The 16,004-nt window shown below is 34.7% G+C and overlaps 5 protein-coding genes across 7 annotated transcripts; 4 read left to right on the forward strand and 1 right to left on the reverse strand.

The window, feature by feature from the left end:
- Positions 1 to 823: 823 nt before the first annotated feature.
- LOC8265662 (probable serine incorporator) lies at positions 824 to 5,257 on the forward strand. Of its 3 annotated transcripts, none has more exons than XM_048378891.1 (13): positions 824 to 1,027; positions 1,689 to 1,936; positions 2,104 to 2,180; positions 2,456 to 2,615; positions 2,909 to 2,933; positions 3,131 to 3,220; positions 3,362 to 3,533; positions 3,694 to 3,767; positions 3,963 to 4,032; positions 4,279 to 4,350; positions 4,436 to 4,569; positions 4,664 to 4,737; positions 4,925 to 5,240. In XM_048378891.1, exons 2-13 carry the CDS (start codon positions 1,702 to 1,704, stop codon positions 4,993 to 4,995), a joined length of 1,254 nt encoding a protein of 417 aa, XP_048234848.1. In that variant the 5' UTR covers positions 824 to 1,027; positions 1,689 to 1,701; the 3' UTR covers positions 4,996 to 5,240. The 3 variants fall into 3 exon arrangements, 2 of the variants coding, with proteins under 2 accessions (XP_048234848.1, XP_048234847.1); XR_007217257.1 differs by lacking the exon at positions 824 to 1,027 and adding an exon at positions 1,094 to 1,440 and having other exon boundaries at positions 4,436 to 4,592; positions 4,681 to 4,737; positions 4,925 to 4,988; XM_048378890.1 differs by lacking the exon at positions 824 to 1,027 and adding an exon at positions 1,097 to 1,440 and having other exon boundaries at positions 4,925 to 5,257.
- A 433-nt stretch (positions 5,258 to 5,690) lies between these two features.
- LOC8265661 (dirigent protein 18) lies at positions 5,691 to 6,632 on the forward strand. Its single transcript, XM_002518122.4, has one exon. It carries the CDS (start codon positions 5,736 to 5,738, stop codon positions 6,468 to 6,470), a length of 735 nt encoding a protein of 244 aa, XP_002518168.3. The 5' UTR covers positions 5,691 to 5,735; the 3' UTR covers positions 6,471 to 6,632.
- Positions 6,633 to 7,754: 1,122 nt separating this feature from the next.
- Positions 7,755 to 8,750, forward strand: LOC125371056 (dirigent protein 18-like). Its single transcript, XM_048378892.1, has one exon. It carries the CDS (start codon positions 7,840 to 7,842, stop codon positions 8,596 to 8,598), a length of 759 nt encoding a protein of 252 aa, XP_048234849.1. The 5' UTR covers positions 7,755 to 7,839; the 3' UTR covers positions 8,599 to 8,750.
- Positions 8,751 to 9,018: 268 nt separating this feature from the next.
- On the reverse strand, positions 9,019 to 10,449 carry LOC8265660 (hydroxyethylthiazole kinase). Its single transcript, XM_002518121.4, has 2 exons — positions 9,856 to 10,449; positions 9,019 to 9,639 (listed from the first exon to the last, which is right to left on the reverse strand). The coding sequence occupies exons 1-2, from the start codon at positions 10,309 to 10,311 to the stop codon at positions 9,250 to 9,252; spliced, it is 846 nt and encodes a 281-aa protein (XP_002518167.1). The 5' UTR covers positions 10,312 to 10,449; the 3' UTR covers positions 9,019 to 9,249.
- A 1,538-nt stretch (positions 10,450 to 11,987) lies between these two features.
- On the forward strand, positions 11,988 to 15,870 carry LOC8265659 (beta-glucuronosyltransferase GlcAT14A). The gene is made up of 4 exons (XM_002518120.4): positions 11,988 to 13,038; positions 13,338 to 13,413; positions 13,516 to 13,631; positions 15,080 to 15,870. The coding sequence occupies exons 1-4, from the start codon at positions 12,429 to 12,431 to the stop codon at positions 15,592 to 15,594; spliced, it is 1,317 nt and encodes a 438-aa protein (XP_002518166.2). The 5' UTR covers positions 11,988 to 12,428; the 3' UTR covers positions 15,595 to 15,870.
- The last annotated feature ends 134 nt before the right edge of the window (positions 15,871 to 16,004 follow it).

The raw sequence follows: 16,004 nt of genomic DNA on the forward strand, positions 1-16,004 counted from the left end.
CGTAAGTATAAAACATATCCTAACCAGAAAATACTATCTAAACCATTGACAAAAGATTATCTGGGTCCTGATAGATGATAAGTGTACGTATTGATTGATCATAAGCAACTTTATATCATTTATATATTTTATTATAGCTATTTATAATATTTCTTTTTTTTTTTTACAATTTTGAGCCTTATTTAATAGCTTAAATTCTTTGATATAGTTATCTTCTTAGACGTAGTATTAGAGTCTCTAATCTAAAGTAAAGAATTCAATCTTTGGCCGTTTCATTTTATTAATTAAGATTTTAGTATAAAATGATATAGGTATACGTTTCAAATTTTACTTGGTAATTTAAGTTTTGGGATAGAATGGTTATGTAATAGAACTGGCATACAGCATTTTTTGAAATAATTAATATCTCTTCACAAAAGAAAAAATAACCCATGTCAGTCCACCTGATACCAAAGTAGGGTTACTTCTTTGCGGTGTTTTCTTATGAAGGGAAGTACAAAAGCCAGTGTTCGTGGAAGGTGTCTTCTCATTGAAAACAAGATGTTGGAATAGAAAAGAAACCTAATAATGAGCTGTATGGAGTATGGACACGATATCTAGATGTTGAGTGACATTGAAGGAGCGCAATGCTAAAGTCAAAAAGGACAAGAAGAAAAGGAAAAAACTTGAGAGATTAAGAAACTAATTCTTATTTAGTGTACAATTATTTACGTTTATATTATGCATGTGACTAGTCGAGAAATAAATAATACAAAATAAACATTTCTTTCTTTCTGATGTTTGAAAAATGGACAGCAGGATAATTGCTCTGAGATCGAACGGCTATGAGCCTGAGATGCAATTTAATGATTGTACAGCTGATTTTTATTTTTATTCTTCTAGTTTTAATTTCTGGGTTGCATTTGCTTTCTGGGTTGTTTCTCTTTTACTTGGTTTGTATAAAAGAGTAAGGAAAGAGCTCAAGTGAGTTCTGTCCTCTTGAGGAACAGCCAAGTTCACTGCTTCACTCTCCAGAAACCAAGAAAAGGTTACAATTTCTTTGTTATGTTGCTGTTCTAGCTTTTACTCATTTATATGCCATGCCTTTGTTTTTCATTTGCATTTCTGTTGTCATTGTTGTAGAGTCATCACTTTTAATGTTCAAGAAAGTTGGTTATCTGCTTGAACTAATATATCAACCATTCCCCATGTAATTTTTCAAACGTGAAGGAAAAGATGTTCTTGGGGCTGAATCTTCTGTTACATTGTTGTAGAGTTTTAAATCTCAGTTTTATATACACTTTGTTGAAATAGGTGTTTTAAGCACTAGTCAAATTGACATAGAATCTGTTCTACTACTAGGTCTCACATATTTATTATATATAAAAAAAAAAAAGAGGTTTTGCATATATTTTGAATCATTTTCCTGACTTCTGGGAAACAGGAATGAAGAATGTTCAGGTGAAGGTTCTCACTTGTGGCAATGCAAGTGAAAAGAATCTACTCTTGAAAGATAGTGTTTTACTAGGTGTTCAAATTAAAAGGAAATGTACTCTTTATTTAGTCTGATTTATAAGAACTTTGAAGCTCTCTTTTTTCTTTTCCACTAATTTATGTTTGCCCATGTATTTTTCTTCCTTTAATTAAACTTCCTTTAAGCAGCATTTGGCAATAAGGAAAGGTTGAAATTCACGTAAAATAATTGACAGGTATATAGTTAATATGGACCAGCATGCCCAGTCAATTAAAGAAAGAGCAGTAGATATCAGACAAAGCCACTCTGAGGCTCCACAGGAGGTTTTGCCTGGTCAATTAGAGGCAAATAGCAGCAATCACTCACAAGAAAAGAAGAAGCCATTGCGAGCTCGTTTTGTATATGGCATCATCTTCTTGATCACAAACCTTAAAGCTTGGTTCTTTCGAGACTATGGGCAAAAGGTTCTGTCTCAGTTCAATTGTGAGTCAATGATCTTCCCCTTTCATGATTTGCTATAAACTGAAATTTTTCGATTCAAGAGTAAGCAGACATTCCTGATGCAGGAAACACCGGATTACTTCATTGGAATTTAGAAGGGAGTTTTCCTGATGTTTTCTACCCTTTGCTTGTAATTGACTCTTCTGCAGATATAAAAGCTTGTGGAGTCGATGGACTAGATTGCTGTCACACATTGGGAGTTCTTCGTGTGAGTTTAGGATGCTTTGTATCTTTGAACTGTGTACAGGATTCTCATGTCTTTATATGAGACATTTAATTACAATGACAATGCATAAAGGACAATGCTTTAAACTGAATCTCCTGCCAACTATTTAAGTGGAAAGTTCTGTCTTTTCTGATATTTAGCCTTATTTGCCATAGAATACTCATGTTTAAAGTCCAGAGTAAGTGATTCTGATGGAGAAATCAGTCTGTCCTCTGCACTGTTATGTAATAACTTCATCTCTTTTTAGAAACTAGTATCCTTGACATTCATCTCAGATATTTTTCTTTGTCATGTTTGCCACTACAATAAAAGCAAGAAAATTATATGAAGCTCGCAACACTTGGCATTCTGGATGGTGGACACTGAAGCTTTTCCTATTGATTTTATCAATGGCGGTTCCTTTTTTCTTCCCTTCAAATTACATTCAAGTATATGGTATGTTCTATATTATTTGTTTGCAGGTGTAGATAAATTAATGCAATTTCTTACTTGCAAAAGTATTGAATGTTCCAAAATTCAAAGTCCTTTTCATGCAGCATTTCATATCTAAGCTTTTATCAGAAAACTAAGAAATTAATATGTATGCAACTTCCCTGTTGATCTCAATACACTGTTACAGACTGAAATTTTATATGTTTTATCAAAAATTTAGCTGTTCCCGTATGGTCGATCCACTTTTCATACAAATAGGGAAATAATAGTTAAAAGACCCTTCGCATTTCTTGCAGGTGAACTTGCTCGCATTGGTGCTGGGTACGCTTCTTATCTGTTGTTTAAGCACCTTTGTCTAACTTGATGAAAATATTACAAATAAAACTCCAGGGTTGTTTTTATGTTTGATTCCTACAAAATGTGAAAGGCATTGCTAGAAGTACTGAATGATAAAACCTAAATATGGGATTCAAATGCTCATTACTTGAAACGCATAGTTCTGTACTTCTGCATAACAGGATTTTTCTTGTCCTCCAACTTGTAAGTGTCATTGAGTTCATCGGCTGGTGGAATAACTATTGGATGCCTGATAAGGAAATGAGGCAAAGGTACTGCTTCCTTACATTGCAGAGATCCTTATTGTTTTGACAGTGAAAATGATACACACACTAATGAACTTGACCTTCTTTTTCCCACATTTTAACCAACTGACATTTTCTGATATTTTATTTGTATTCGTTTTTCTACAGTTGCTCTTTTGGATTGTTCATGTCAACAATTTTTTACATTGCTTCTGTATGTGGAATTGGGGTGATGTATTATTTCTATGGACAGAGCCTTAAATGTTCTCTCAACATATTCTTCATTTCATGGACTGCAGTTCTGCTAATAGTGATGATGGCTATATCTTTACATTCAAAGGTTACCTTAATTTGCAAGAAAACTCTCATCCTTTGTTCTTTGCTTGCTGTTTTTCCATGTTTATTATGTCTAATTTTCAGAAAAAAAAATTCATGTTCAAGAGTAGTTTGACATAAACATGTAAAATCCATCCAGTAATACATCATGGAATTTTATCCAGGTCAATAGAGGCCTTTTGTCTACAGGAATTATGGCTTCATACCTTGTCTTCCTCTGTTGGTCTGCCATAAGAAGGTATTGAACCATATTGGAAGTTATCTGTGAACTTGATCATGCATAAAATATGTCTTGTATTGACAATTGATGCATCTCCTGATCCTGCTAATTATAAATACTTCACTTCCTTGCATTTCTAAACATTGTAGATAATCATTAGTTATGCATGTGTAAGAAGTAGGTTTTCTGATTTTAGCTCATTTGTTTTTTCAGTGAACCTGTTGATAAAAGATGCAACAAACAAAATCAAGAAAATGGAAATAGCGATTGGACAACCATACTTGTAAGGCTCAAGTTCTTAACATTTTGCTAAATTTCATAACTAGTACCAGAAATCAATTCGATGATGATCTTTGTCATATTCTGCACATGTGATTGTCATTCATATTATTATGCAACTCATAACGAGTAGTGACATGTGAAGAATCTGACAAACAATTTAGTCTGTAATGTAAGCCATACTATTTCTCTGTCATGTCTCCATAAATCTCTTAAAACTCCTCACATTTCTTTCCTTTCCCCCCTGCAGAGCTTTCTAATTGCAATATGTGCCATAGTCATGGCAACATTTTCCACCGGAATCGATTCACAATCATTTCAGGTAACTCGCCTTCCTTGTTAAATTTATGAAGCCTCAAGACTTGAAGAAATACAAACTTTAGTCCTCAAAATATTATGCTATTCAGTTCCGCAAAGATAAAGTTCAAGAGGAGGATGACATCCCTTATGACTATGGGTTCTTCCACATGGTATTTGCCCTGGGAGCCATGTACTTTGCAATGTTATTCATCAGTTGGAACCTCAACAACTCAGCGCGAAAGTAACAACCCGTACTAATCACTGGTATTCTTTAGTTGCTCTTTTAAAGATTGAATTTTTGTATTTAACAAAAATTCACTTCATATTCATGTAAGGTGGAGTATTGATGTAGGCTTCGCAAGTACATGGGTGAAAATTGTGAGCGAGTGGTTTGCAGCCACCATATACTGTAAGTAACCTTGACTTGCATGCTTTTCCATCCTTTGAGAAACCAAAGATAATTTTATAAAGTGATGGACTAAACTTGTCTTTTTTTCATTTTTTAATTTCTAATTGTTTCAGTTCTCAAAACATTACTTGTTAAATTTCTTTTTTGCTTTTTTAACTATGCTTTATCCTACTATTGTCTTATGCAGTATGGAAATTGATTTCCCCAGTAGTGAGACAGCCTAAAGTCATGAATCTGGAGGGGAACCAATGCAGCTGACACATGATAAATTGTAGCATATCTCCCTTGTCCTTTGTTACCATGTTATTCTTTCTTCACCATTTGTTGTAGTCAGACTCATGGTGCCCTAATCTTTAAGCCAATGTCTGGTGAAATCAAATGTAGCTTGTAGCAAAGTTTCTTGCTGTTGATGGATAATGAAAAAGAAAATAAAGAAGGGTAGAGATAAAATGACAAGTTCAGCTAATGACTCTCAAGATTTCAGTTCTTTTTCTCTCTTGTTCAAACCAAAGGATCTGTCATCAGTCATCACATATTTTTTGGTTCAGTTATACCTGCCACACTAGAGAATATAAACACATATCTGCTAATCAAATAGTATTTGTATTAAACTCAATTAAAGGTTATTAAAAAACTAATTCGATTTCTCTCTCCAAAGAAAAAGGAAAGAGGATAGAAAGAAAGAGACTAAATGTGTTGGGTCTAGTTAATTATTTGACTTCTATTCCACCATATTAAAATCCATGTTCTTAATTCATCTCCAATAACTTCAGCCTGTGGTAAATTCCAATCTTTGAATGGATACACCTCATCCACTCACCAAATGCCACTTGTAATAACCTGCAAATTTCCAACAACTTTGGCACCTTCTAAGTCTGACAACTACATTCAATCTGTTTCTATTCCATATCTACTATAAAAGGATCATGGTTTTAGCCCCTGGTAAATCACCCTCAAAAAAATCTTAGATCAAGAATATTCCAAAACGCGCATTCAAGATGCTCAGGGAATCATCCACTTTGATTCTATTTTTCTTGCTAATTGCTTTAGTGCTTGTAGCAACTGCACTTGACCCTGCATCAACAACTGGGAAAGAACCAATTCTTGAGATATACATGCATGACATTCTTGGAGGCAGTAATCCAACAGCAAGGCCAATAACTGGCTTGCTTGGAAACATATATAGTGGCCAAGTTCCCTTTGCAAAGCCATTAGGGTTCCTTCCACCACAAGGTGGAGTAGCCATTCCAAATGCTAACGGTGCCATTCCAAGTGTTAATGGCTTAAATGGTGTCCCACTAGGTACTGGTTTAGGCGGTGCTTCTTTTGCAGCAAAATCAGGCAACCCTCAAGTCCTATTAGGACCTGATGGATTAGGACTTGGATTTGGAACGATTACTGTTATTGATGACATACTAACCACTAGTCCTGAACTGAGTTCACAGGCTATAGGCAAAGCTCAAGGCCTCTACGTTGCAAGTTCAGCGGATGGGACTACTCAGATGATGGCATTTACTGCTATGTTTGAAGGAGGTGAATATGGTGATAATCTCAACTTCTATGGCATGTACAAGATTGGGAGCACCATTTCGCGTCTGTCTGTGACCGGTGGGACTGGTAAATTCAAGAATGCAAGTGGCTTTGCTGAAATGCGATCACTTCTACCCCCTGGTCAACATTTTATAGATGGTGCTGAGACATTGTTGAGGATCACTGTCTACTTAAATCACTGAGAGAGTCTGCAGAAGAGCAGATCTGCTGTGGGTCTCTAAATGCATCCAAGAAAATTGTTTTTGATATATATTTTCTTATATCTGGTTTGAAATTCTGTTGTAAGAAATTTTTCAAGTGTTCATCACCATATAATCGAAATTACTGATCCAAGTTTACGCACATATTTAAGTCATAAAATTATAAGAACAGTTAAAATGAAATGATTGCTTCAATCGACACCAAGAATGAATGTTAGACACCAAGCAATAAGTTCTCCTATTTAAGTACCCTCTGAAAGAAATTATTACTTGGTACAGATCAACTGACACTGTTTAATTTTGCTTACCAATATGGTCACATTTTATATCAATTTTGTTAAAACTTCATTGCTATTGTAAATCCACAAGTACCAAGCTCAAGGTTCATCAATTATTTATAGATCCTGTTGCTTTCCTTTTTTCATGGTAAGAAAAGTAATGGAACTTAAAAAACTTGAAATCTCTAATCCGTCCAATATTGTCCATGACCAGAAAGAATTGCTAGACTAAGTAACTGTCAAAGTACACTTTACAGGTACTCTCGCCTTTGACCAAACTGCTGGACCCACCATTTTTTCTATCATCAACTTCCACTATATGCTACCAAATTTCATTTTTTTACTTAAATCTTCAATATGTTGGACCAGAAAAGGGTTAAGATATCCTAGTTTGAGCAATTTGGCAACAACCATGACTTCAGATATTCAATTAGAAGCATTAACTATGTCAGTTGTACACAAATCTGTCATGTTTACAACTCCAATTAGTATAATATACACTAAATAGAGGAATTGGAGGGTAAAACTGCAAGGAATATGTTCCTATAAAATCACAGCCTGACATATCTTTCTTTTCTTTTTATTTGGAGAAAGATCGAAGGATAATTTCATATCAAATTTATATTAAAAAAAAATAGCAAGTTCAACCAAAAAGTGGGTGCAGCTCTCCCACAGGCTAAATTGTGGCAATTAAATCCTTTGGGATGTATCTGAAACTGAGGTTGATTTTATCTATGCAATCAAATATTTGTACCATAACGGATTCAATATTTGACAGTGTTGGCTTTACATCTATCAAAAATTGGCCTCTCCTTATTATATTCGCGCTGCATGAGAAGAATGAAGAATCAATAGGTGATATACCTAAAACAGAATGACTTAAAAAACTTTCTGTAACTAATGCAACTCCAACAACTTCACTGCCTTCCAACTCTCATACCCACTCCATCTTTGTCATTCGAGGACTTCTATTTAAAGAGCAAGTGCATTACCAGCTTTCATACTTATCCAAACATCTTTCATCCTCCAACAGTTGTAGATTCCCAAGAAACTCAAATACAAAAAACCGCAGGATGTTCAAGCAAACATTACCATCCATTTTCATGGCAGTGTTGGTTGCTGCTATACATGTGGCGACACATGTGGCTGCTGTTACTCCTACTCCAGCTGGTGAAGAACCTGTTCTGGAGTTGTACATGCACGACATTCTTGGGGGCAATAACCCTACTGCTAGGCCAATCACTGGCCTGCTGGGAAACATATATAGTGGTCAAGTACCCTTTGCCAAGCCAATAGGATTTATTCCCCCAGATGGTGGAGTAGCAATCCCTAATGCTAATGGTGCTATTCCAACTGTTAATGGTCTCAATGGCATTCCATTAGGAACTGGGTTAGCTGGCACAGCTTTCACAGGACATTCTAATGACCAGAACCCAAATAATCAGGTTCAAACCCAGCTAGGACCAGACGGTTTGGGATTAGGGTTTGGAACAATTACTGTCATCGACGATGTTTTGACCACCAGCCCTGAACTTGGTTCACAGCAATTGGGAAAAGCTCAAGGAATTTATGTGGCTAGTTCTGCAGATGGGAGCACACAGATGATGGCATTTACAGCATTCTTCGAAGGAGGAGAATTCGGGGACAGCCTCAATTTCTATGGCATATACAAGATTGGAAGTGCAATGTCACATTTGTCAGTGACTGGTGGAACAGGCAAATATAAGAATGCTGTTGGAGTTGCTGAAGTCCGAGGACTCATTCCAACTGGTCAGCATTTCATTGATGGTGCAGAAACATTACTGAGGATAATTGTCCATCTAAACTACTAAGAATATTACTTAACTGGATTGTTGTGGGATTGTTTGTGTGAAAATATGATCAAGATTGCAGTTTCTCTTTGTCAATGAGTCTGTTGTACTGTCAAATGTATTAGATGTTTCCAATAGAATGGTGATGGCTTTAACAAAAGAATCAGTTGCTACCCCCTTTTCCTTTTCTTTCTTCTGTCTCCAACACAGAGAATTAGCAGACTCAAAGAGCAATTATCATATCCTTTGAGCAGATTATAGAAAATGGAGGCATTTAACTCCCAAGTTTAAAATAGACTAGCTATAGGTTGCGATATAGATTTCCAAAATTATTATGCCACAACTCTTCTAGTTTACACTTATTGGAAGGAATAGAAACAAAGGCAAGTCATAAGCCACAAGCAACAACTCAGCCACTACACAAACACTGGATACTGAATATTTCACAAAAAGAGTAAAGCAGAGAGCACGTTGTTATTACTGAGAAATGATGTATCATGATGGATAGATCAGATACTATCCCCGCTCAGTACATGAGCACAATTTACAATCAATTAGATTTCTTTTGGTTATGACTTATTGGATTGATCGGTCATATTCTTGCTCAGAGTTTGGCCACTATACACTGCTCAAATAAATAAAAACCTTTTATATAGAGCCCTTACCAAATAATTACAGGCTAGAAATCTTTGAGTGTGAAGCAACAGCAGCTTGATCAAGTCCATAAAGAGAATCAATCAAGTGCACCCGCAATGAAGCTGGACCTTTAGCCATGTCCATTCCCAATTCACCAGCAATCCCAAAAATAGACAATGCTGAAGCTGTTGCTTCAAAAGCATGTAATGGATCGACAGCAATAAAAGCCGCAATGAGTGCAGTAACTGCACAACCAGTTGCTGTGATTTTCTGCATCATAGGCACCCCATTATGAGCACCAACAGCTCTGCTTCCATCAGTAACAACATCAACAGCACCTGAAACGGCAACTATAGCGCCACTGGCTAAAGCCAAAGACTTTGCTGCTTCAATCGCATCCATTGATTCATGGGAGCTATCTACACCCTTCAAAAACAAAATCCAAATTATGAACTAAAGCTAAAGTCTGTCCTGCTTCTGTAGCATCTATTGACTCATGAGAGCTATCAACACCTTTGAAAAACAAAACCAAAATACGAAGTAGAGAATGTAAATAAGAAAAGTAGAACCCCCAAAAGCAAAAAGTTTAAAGCCTTCCAATAAAACTAGGAAATAGAATTATCAAACACCTAGCAGTGATACCTTAGTAGCACCAAGAGAAGCCTTTGATATGGCAATAATCTCAGACCCATTTCCTCTAATAACAGTAGGATTCATACCTACAAGTTCCAAACAAGATCTTAACCGGAAACTGGAAGCTCCAGCAGCAACTGGGTCAAGAACCCATGGTTTCCCTAACTTGGTGGCTAATTTCGCAGCAGCTTTCATAGCAGGTAGCCAGGTAGGAGTGAGAGTGCCAATGTTGATGCAGAGAGCTTGGGTATGAGGAGTGAAGTCAGGGACCTCTTCAATGGAATGGATCATGGCAGGTGATGCGCCAGCTGCTAAGAGAGTGTTGGCCATTAAATCCATGGAAACGAAGTTGGTTATGCACTGAATTAAGGGTGATTGGTCCCTGAGTTTGGAGAAAAGGGTCCACGCTATTGGAGCCCAGTCATTTGCGTGCGGTTGATCAATTGAGTTGGTTTTCAGTTCCATGCTCGGAGAAATTCTTGTGTTACTCTTCTGTCGGCTTCTCTATCAGTACACAATAATGGGGACAAAGACGTTATATGCATACAAATGTCGAAGGACTACTAATCATTTTCCTATTTGATTTCTGTCAAAAGGATTACCCTGTGGCAACGGAGAATATATATATGCATACATACATACGTGTGTGGTTTTTTCTGCGCAAATAAAAAACTAAGAATTTTTATTAGGAATTTTTTTTATAAATGTTATAAAATATAAAATAACTATAAAAAACTTGTAAAATTTTTACAATAAAAATATTTTAAAATAAAATTTTATTTATAAAAATATTTGATTTGATTTTTAAAATAAAAAATATCTATTGAGTGTACTTTAAAAAAAATTTATGTATATTTTATATACTTTTAACATTTAATAAATTTAAAACATACTAATTTTTATAAAATACTTTCATAAAATAATTAAATAAATATTAAAGGTATTTTCTAATTGAAAGATTTGAAATTGTGTTGAAAATATTAAATTCAGAAAATTTGATAAATTGCTACAAAATAAAAAATATATACGTTCAATATATTTTGAAGAAAAATACTATATGTTTGGTAATATTTTTGACATAAACAATAGTAAAATATATATGTTTAATTAAAAATAGTATATATCAAATATTTTAACCGTATTTAAATAAATTGAAATGCAATTTAAAAAAATGAACGAAAAAAGTATATGTTGGCCAAATAATATTTTAAGTATCTGAAATTTTTTAAAATAAAAAAAATTAAACTCAAATATTTAACATCAAACGTTATATGCTTATGGCATATATTAAGTATTTATAAAGTATTTAGAACTAATTTTTAAAAAATAGAAAAAAAAAAATGAAGAATGTGAAACCAATATGGAGTATTTAAAAAAAATAAACAAATAAAATATTTTTATAATTATTTAAAAAAATAAATAAATAATGAATTTATTTTAATTTATTAATAGAAAAATCCTGATTTTATTGAAATTATGAATTGGATCCGTCAGTAAAGGAATAGAAATAAAACTTTTGGTAATAAAAAAATTAAAATATATAGCTCGATTTTTTTAGAATATAGTAAATTAGGTAAAATAAGTATAAATCAATCAAATGCTTAAGAGGCACTTATTAACTTCTATTGGTTTTTCTTTTTTTCTTTTTTTTTTCTTCACCTAGAAAATAATATTTAATTTCTTTATAGAGCCCTAAAAAGGCATAATAAAAGTTAAAAATATTTATTTTTTATTAAATTTACAGTATTATTTTTTTATATTTACTGTGTTAAAATATAAAAAATATAATTTAAAATTACGATTTTAGTTATCTTCTTAGTTATTTTTTTGTTATTTTATCAAAAAATAATTAAAAAATAAATAAGAAGTAATTTTACGATATTTTCTTTTAAAATTTATACAGTAAAACTAATATTTTTATTAATTATAGAATTTTTTAAAGAAATTTTCTAATATTTATTTTTTTAAAAGTTGCTCAATGGATTAGAGCTATAAAAAAAGGCATTCATTCTCTAAAATTGCATTAATATTTTTAAAAATGTGAATGGAAAATTTAAATATGAAGGAAAATTACAATTAAACTCATGCTTCATCGGCACAAAAACAAAAAGAAAAGAAAAACTTAACTATTGAATGGGGAAGATTTGGAAGCATAAGCATGTCCACTTTTCGTTTTGAGGCCTCAAGTAAGGAAGTAAGGAACAGAGAATGGACTGGATTCCTTGCTAACTATAACAACAGCCCAATGTCATCTGATGGAATCATTCAACCGACAAAAGATTATTTCTCTGCAAAATTGGCCAACTTCCTTCCATGTTTTCTGTTCGAATTCTTGTTCAAATACCACACAAAACAACAACTGAAATACACATTTCATCACCAAACACACCTGAAACACGAACTTCAACACCAACCCAATACCAACCTACCAAAATTGCCCAACTTCCTTAAAGCTGTCTGTATATTTATCTTTTAGTTGTTCCCTCAGCCACCTAACAAAGGTTTTTTTTTTTTTTTTTCCAAAAAAGAAGTAGCATTACAACACAGACCAGAGAGCAACCACCATTCTACATACGTACAAAATGCAATTCCTACAACCGCCAGTGCCCGCCGCTACCACCACCACTACCGCCATAAACTCCCCAACCTCCTCCGCGATTAAAGACAGCACAAAAACCACCCTTTCCATAATTTTAGCCACTTCGCTTTTCTCACTTCTCTTCATTCTCTCTCTCTCTCCCTCCACCACCTCTCTCCACACCACCACCCATGCCCGACCCGACCCGTATCTCTTCCCAAACCGACAACCCACTTTCACCAAAGTCCCATCTGATCTTTCCCTTTCCCCGCCTTCAATTGCCTACCTAATTTCCGGATCTAAATCGGATACCGGTCGGATACTTAGGCTTCTTTATGCTACTTACCACCCAAAAAACCAGTATCTTTTACACTTGGACCGTTTTGCCCCCCAATCTGAGCGTGATAAATTGGCTCTTGCTATACAATCTGTGCCTATATTTAAAGCTGCATTGAATGTTAATGTTATTGGTAAAGCTGATTTTGCTTACCCAAAAGGGTCGTCTTCTATTTCAGCTACTTTACACGGTGCTGCTATATTGCTGAGATTATCTAAGAATTGGGATTGGTTTATTAATTTAAATGCCGGCGATTACCCACTTGTTACTCAAGATGGTAATGCTAATGCCTTTTCACTGTTTATTATTCTTTTTTTCTAAATTATGGTTTTTGATGTCCAACTTTGGTGTCGTGTTGCCAATTGTGTTCATTTGTATGATATTAGTTTTTGCCGGTATTAGTTTCTCTTTATTTTTCTATTAAATTTGTGATCTTGGATTATGATTTTATTTTTTATTTTTTTTATGCTGTAATTTTATTTTTTATAGTTTTATGACCTGAATTTTTCTGAGTTTTGATTTTCCTTTTTTTTCTTTTAGTTAAATTTATGATCTCTGCTTATTGTGATTTTGCAGATCTGCTTCACATTTTCTCTTATTTGCCAAGAGATTTCAATTTTGTTAATCACACAAGTTACATTGGCTGGAGAGAGTATGATTCCTGGCTTTAAAGAATTTTCTTTTTCTTCTTGACGATGTGATTGGCTTTATGGTTGGATATGTTAGTTATAGCTTACATGCATTGGTGCTTCAGGGCTAAAAGATTGAAGCCTATAATTGTTGATCCGGGGCTTTATCTTTTGGAGAGAAGTGAGATTTTTTATGCTACTCAAAAGCGAGAATTGCCTAATGCGTTCAGAATATTTACAGGTCTGTTCCTTACAAGTTCTACTACTTTCCATTGTCATTTTTTAGTACTGATAGTTCTTGATTTTGGTATTCATGGTTGAAGAGAGATATTGTAGAGGCGTTCTACTACTGAACTAGTTTAAAATGCAACTGGGTGCAGTACATTCTGAATTAGCTAAGAATTTGGATTAGCAGTTTACATGGGGATACGAGTTCTTATAATTAACACAGGAAATACCGTGCAGTTGCATTTCTGGTATTTGTTGGGATTAGATACACAGGAACCAATTTTAACTAGTGAGTGGTGGTAGGATCAGATTGTAGTTAAAAATGATATGGCCATTAGCCAGATTGTTGTTACAGTTAAGAAATTGATCAAATGTCAAAATTCATAGAGCTAGACAAAGTAAAAAATGAAATAAGTTTTGTTACTACATCTTCAGTGGTGCTGAAGTCACCATTCAGTTGTAGTCTAGGGCAGCAGAGATATATGAATCCTCTGCTTGTTTCACCTAGGCAGTGGTGAGGCACAGAAACCCTAGAATTTTTATATTACCAATTAGCCCTCAGTTTTATGGCTTGCTTCTCTTTCAATGATGGGAAGCTATTGTCAATTACCAAATTCGTAGTTACTTAAAACGACCTAGCTATATCAGAAGATGAGTCACAAACCATAGGAGGTTGGTTTGTCTCTTCCTGACACCAATTGTTGTAGTGTGGACACCAACAACAAAGTGATTTGGTTCCATCTGAAATGAGTTTTGTTGGAACCCCATCCAGTTTCAGGACTTTGACCATAGTGGCTAACTTAACTGGTTGGAAGATGTTGCATTGATTATTTTTTGTGGAATAAACATAGGAGTACCGGAAGATGTTGGGCACTTTGACTCGTTATACATGAGTACCGTGATGTGATTGCAGTTCTTCTTTGATTCAGCCATGTTCGCCAGGCTTCCATATTAGGCAAGAATGCTGTCTGCCTATAAGGTCAGGCTTTTAGTTTATTAATCAAGCACAGTTGGGCAAAAGTACTGATTTGTGCAGTGCAATGCAAGGAAATTAATATGATACAAAACTATTACCATTCCCTGTATATTTAAACCAACCATACGTGGGTAGTGGACTCCAGAAACTCATTACTTCATAAGGCCCAAATATTTATAAATTTCTCTTGGCAGACATGCCTTTATATGCACATAGAACTCCATGCTTAATGTCTTAGACTTGCAAAACTCTTAATGTTGCTGATCTTAAGACCTTGTGCTGATCATGTTGGCATAATTGACCAATTCAGTTTCAGTACGCAGCAATAGCTCTTTCAGCTGATTCTTACTATGTCAAATATGTTTATTTAGTGTTCCCACACCATAAGAATTATGGATGAAGGTTCTCTTCACTTGCATTTTTTGCTTCTGGTGCATAATCCAACAAATTGTCAAGCTAACATGAGAATTTTCTTTTCAATGCAGGTTCTTCTTTTTCCATTGTAAGTCGTAATTTAATAGATCACTGCATCCTGGGTACAGACAACCTTCCGAGGATCCTACTGATGTATTTTTCAAATACACCTTCGTCTCTGACCAACTACTTCCCTTCCATCATATGTAATTCCCGTCAGTTCAATAGGACTGTTGTAAACCATAACTTGCAATATGTAGCCTTTGAGAAGTCCTCTATGCAAGAGCAGCGCATGCTGAATTCTAGTGAATTTCATACTATGATTCAGAGTGGAGCTGCCTTTGCGACTGGATTTAAATTCAATAATCCAGTGCTTGACCGCATCGATCAAGAAATTTTGGGACGAAATGCTGGACAAGTTGTGCCTGGCGGCTGGTGCTTGGGTGAACCTAGGAACTCAACCTGTTCAGTTTGGGGCGATGCTGATGTTTTAAGACCTGGTCCAGGAGCAGCAAGGCTTGAAAAGAGAATTGTTGAATTGCTGTCAAAGGGTGTATTTAGGTCTAACCAATGTATAATTGAATGATCTGATTTTTCTCACTCTTGGGAAAAGATACACGAACCATTAGAAGAAGAGAGAATAGGAGAGGTAGGGACAAGCTCCTGCTGTTCGAGAATTTTGTAAAAAGTTAGTTAAACTGATATCGTTTTTAGCATATAGCTCATTGAAAGTTGACGGTTTAAGATTGTTGTAAATTGAAATTACACAATGACTGTTAGAGCTGACCAACAAGTTTCGATCAGAAAAGATATGTTACTGATGATATTTGCATTACTTCAATAGAAGTTTCAATTTTGTTGATCTGTTGCCTCTACTGAAAAGGTTTTGTCCAATGGAAAAAAGATATGTTTCTGATGGTACTTGCACAACTTCAATGGAAGTTTCAATTTTTTGTTGATCTGTTACCTCTACTGAAAAGGTGTTGTTCAATGGAA

Source organism: Ricinus communis, chromosome 9 (genome assembly GCF_019578655.1).
Source record: "Ricinus communis isolate WT05 ecotype wild-type chromosome 9, ASM1957865v1, whole genome shotgun sequence".
Lineage (NCBI taxonomy): Eukaryota > Viridiplantae > Streptophyta > Magnoliopsida > Malpighiales > Euphorbiaceae > Ricinus > Ricinus communis.

What these genes read in the sequence shown, in the direction of transcription:
- LOC8265662 (XM_048378890.1), top strand. An exon ending in GGTTCTGTCTCAGTTCAATT is followed by an intron (nt 1,937 to 2,103) that starts GTGAGTCAATGA and finishes ACTCTTCTGCAG; the next exon opens with ATATAAAAGCTTGTGGAGTC. An exon ending in CTATATCTTTACATTCAAAG is followed by an intron (nt 3,534 to 3,693) that starts GTTACCTTAATT and finishes AATTTTATCCAG; the next exon opens with GTCAATAGAGGCCTTTTGTC.
- LOC8265661 (XM_002518122.4), top strand. Translation starts at nt 5,736, where the DNA reads ATGCTCAGGGAATCATCCACTTTGATTCTATTTTTCTTGCTAATTGCT.
- LOC125371056 (XM_048378892.1), top strand. Translation starts at nt 7,840, where the DNA reads ATGTTCAAGCAAACATTACCATCCATTTTCATGGCAGTGTTGGTTGCT.
- LOC8265660 (XM_002518121.4), bottom strand. Translation starts at nt 10,311, where the DNA reads ATGGAACTGAAAACCAACTCAATTGATCAACCGCACGCAAATGACTGG. An exon ending in CTTCTCTTGGTGCTACTAAG is followed by an intron (nt 9,640 to 9,855) that starts GTATCACTGCTA and finishes TTGTTTTTGAAG; the next exon opens with GGTGTAGATAGCTCCCATGA.
- LOC8265659 (XM_002518120.4), top strand. Translation starts at nt 12,429, where the DNA reads ATGCAATTCCTACAACCGCCAGTGCCCGCCGCTACCACCACCACTACC. An exon ending in CCCACTTGTTACTCAAGATG is followed by an intron (nt 13,039 to 13,337) that starts GTAATGCTAATG and finishes GTGATTTTGCAG; the next exon opens with ATCTGCTTCACATTTTCTCT. An exon ending in TGCGTTCAGAATATTTACAG is followed by an intron (nt 13,632 to 15,079) that starts GTCTGTTCCTTA and finishes TTTTCAATGCAG; the next exon opens with GTTCTTCTTTTTCCATTGTA.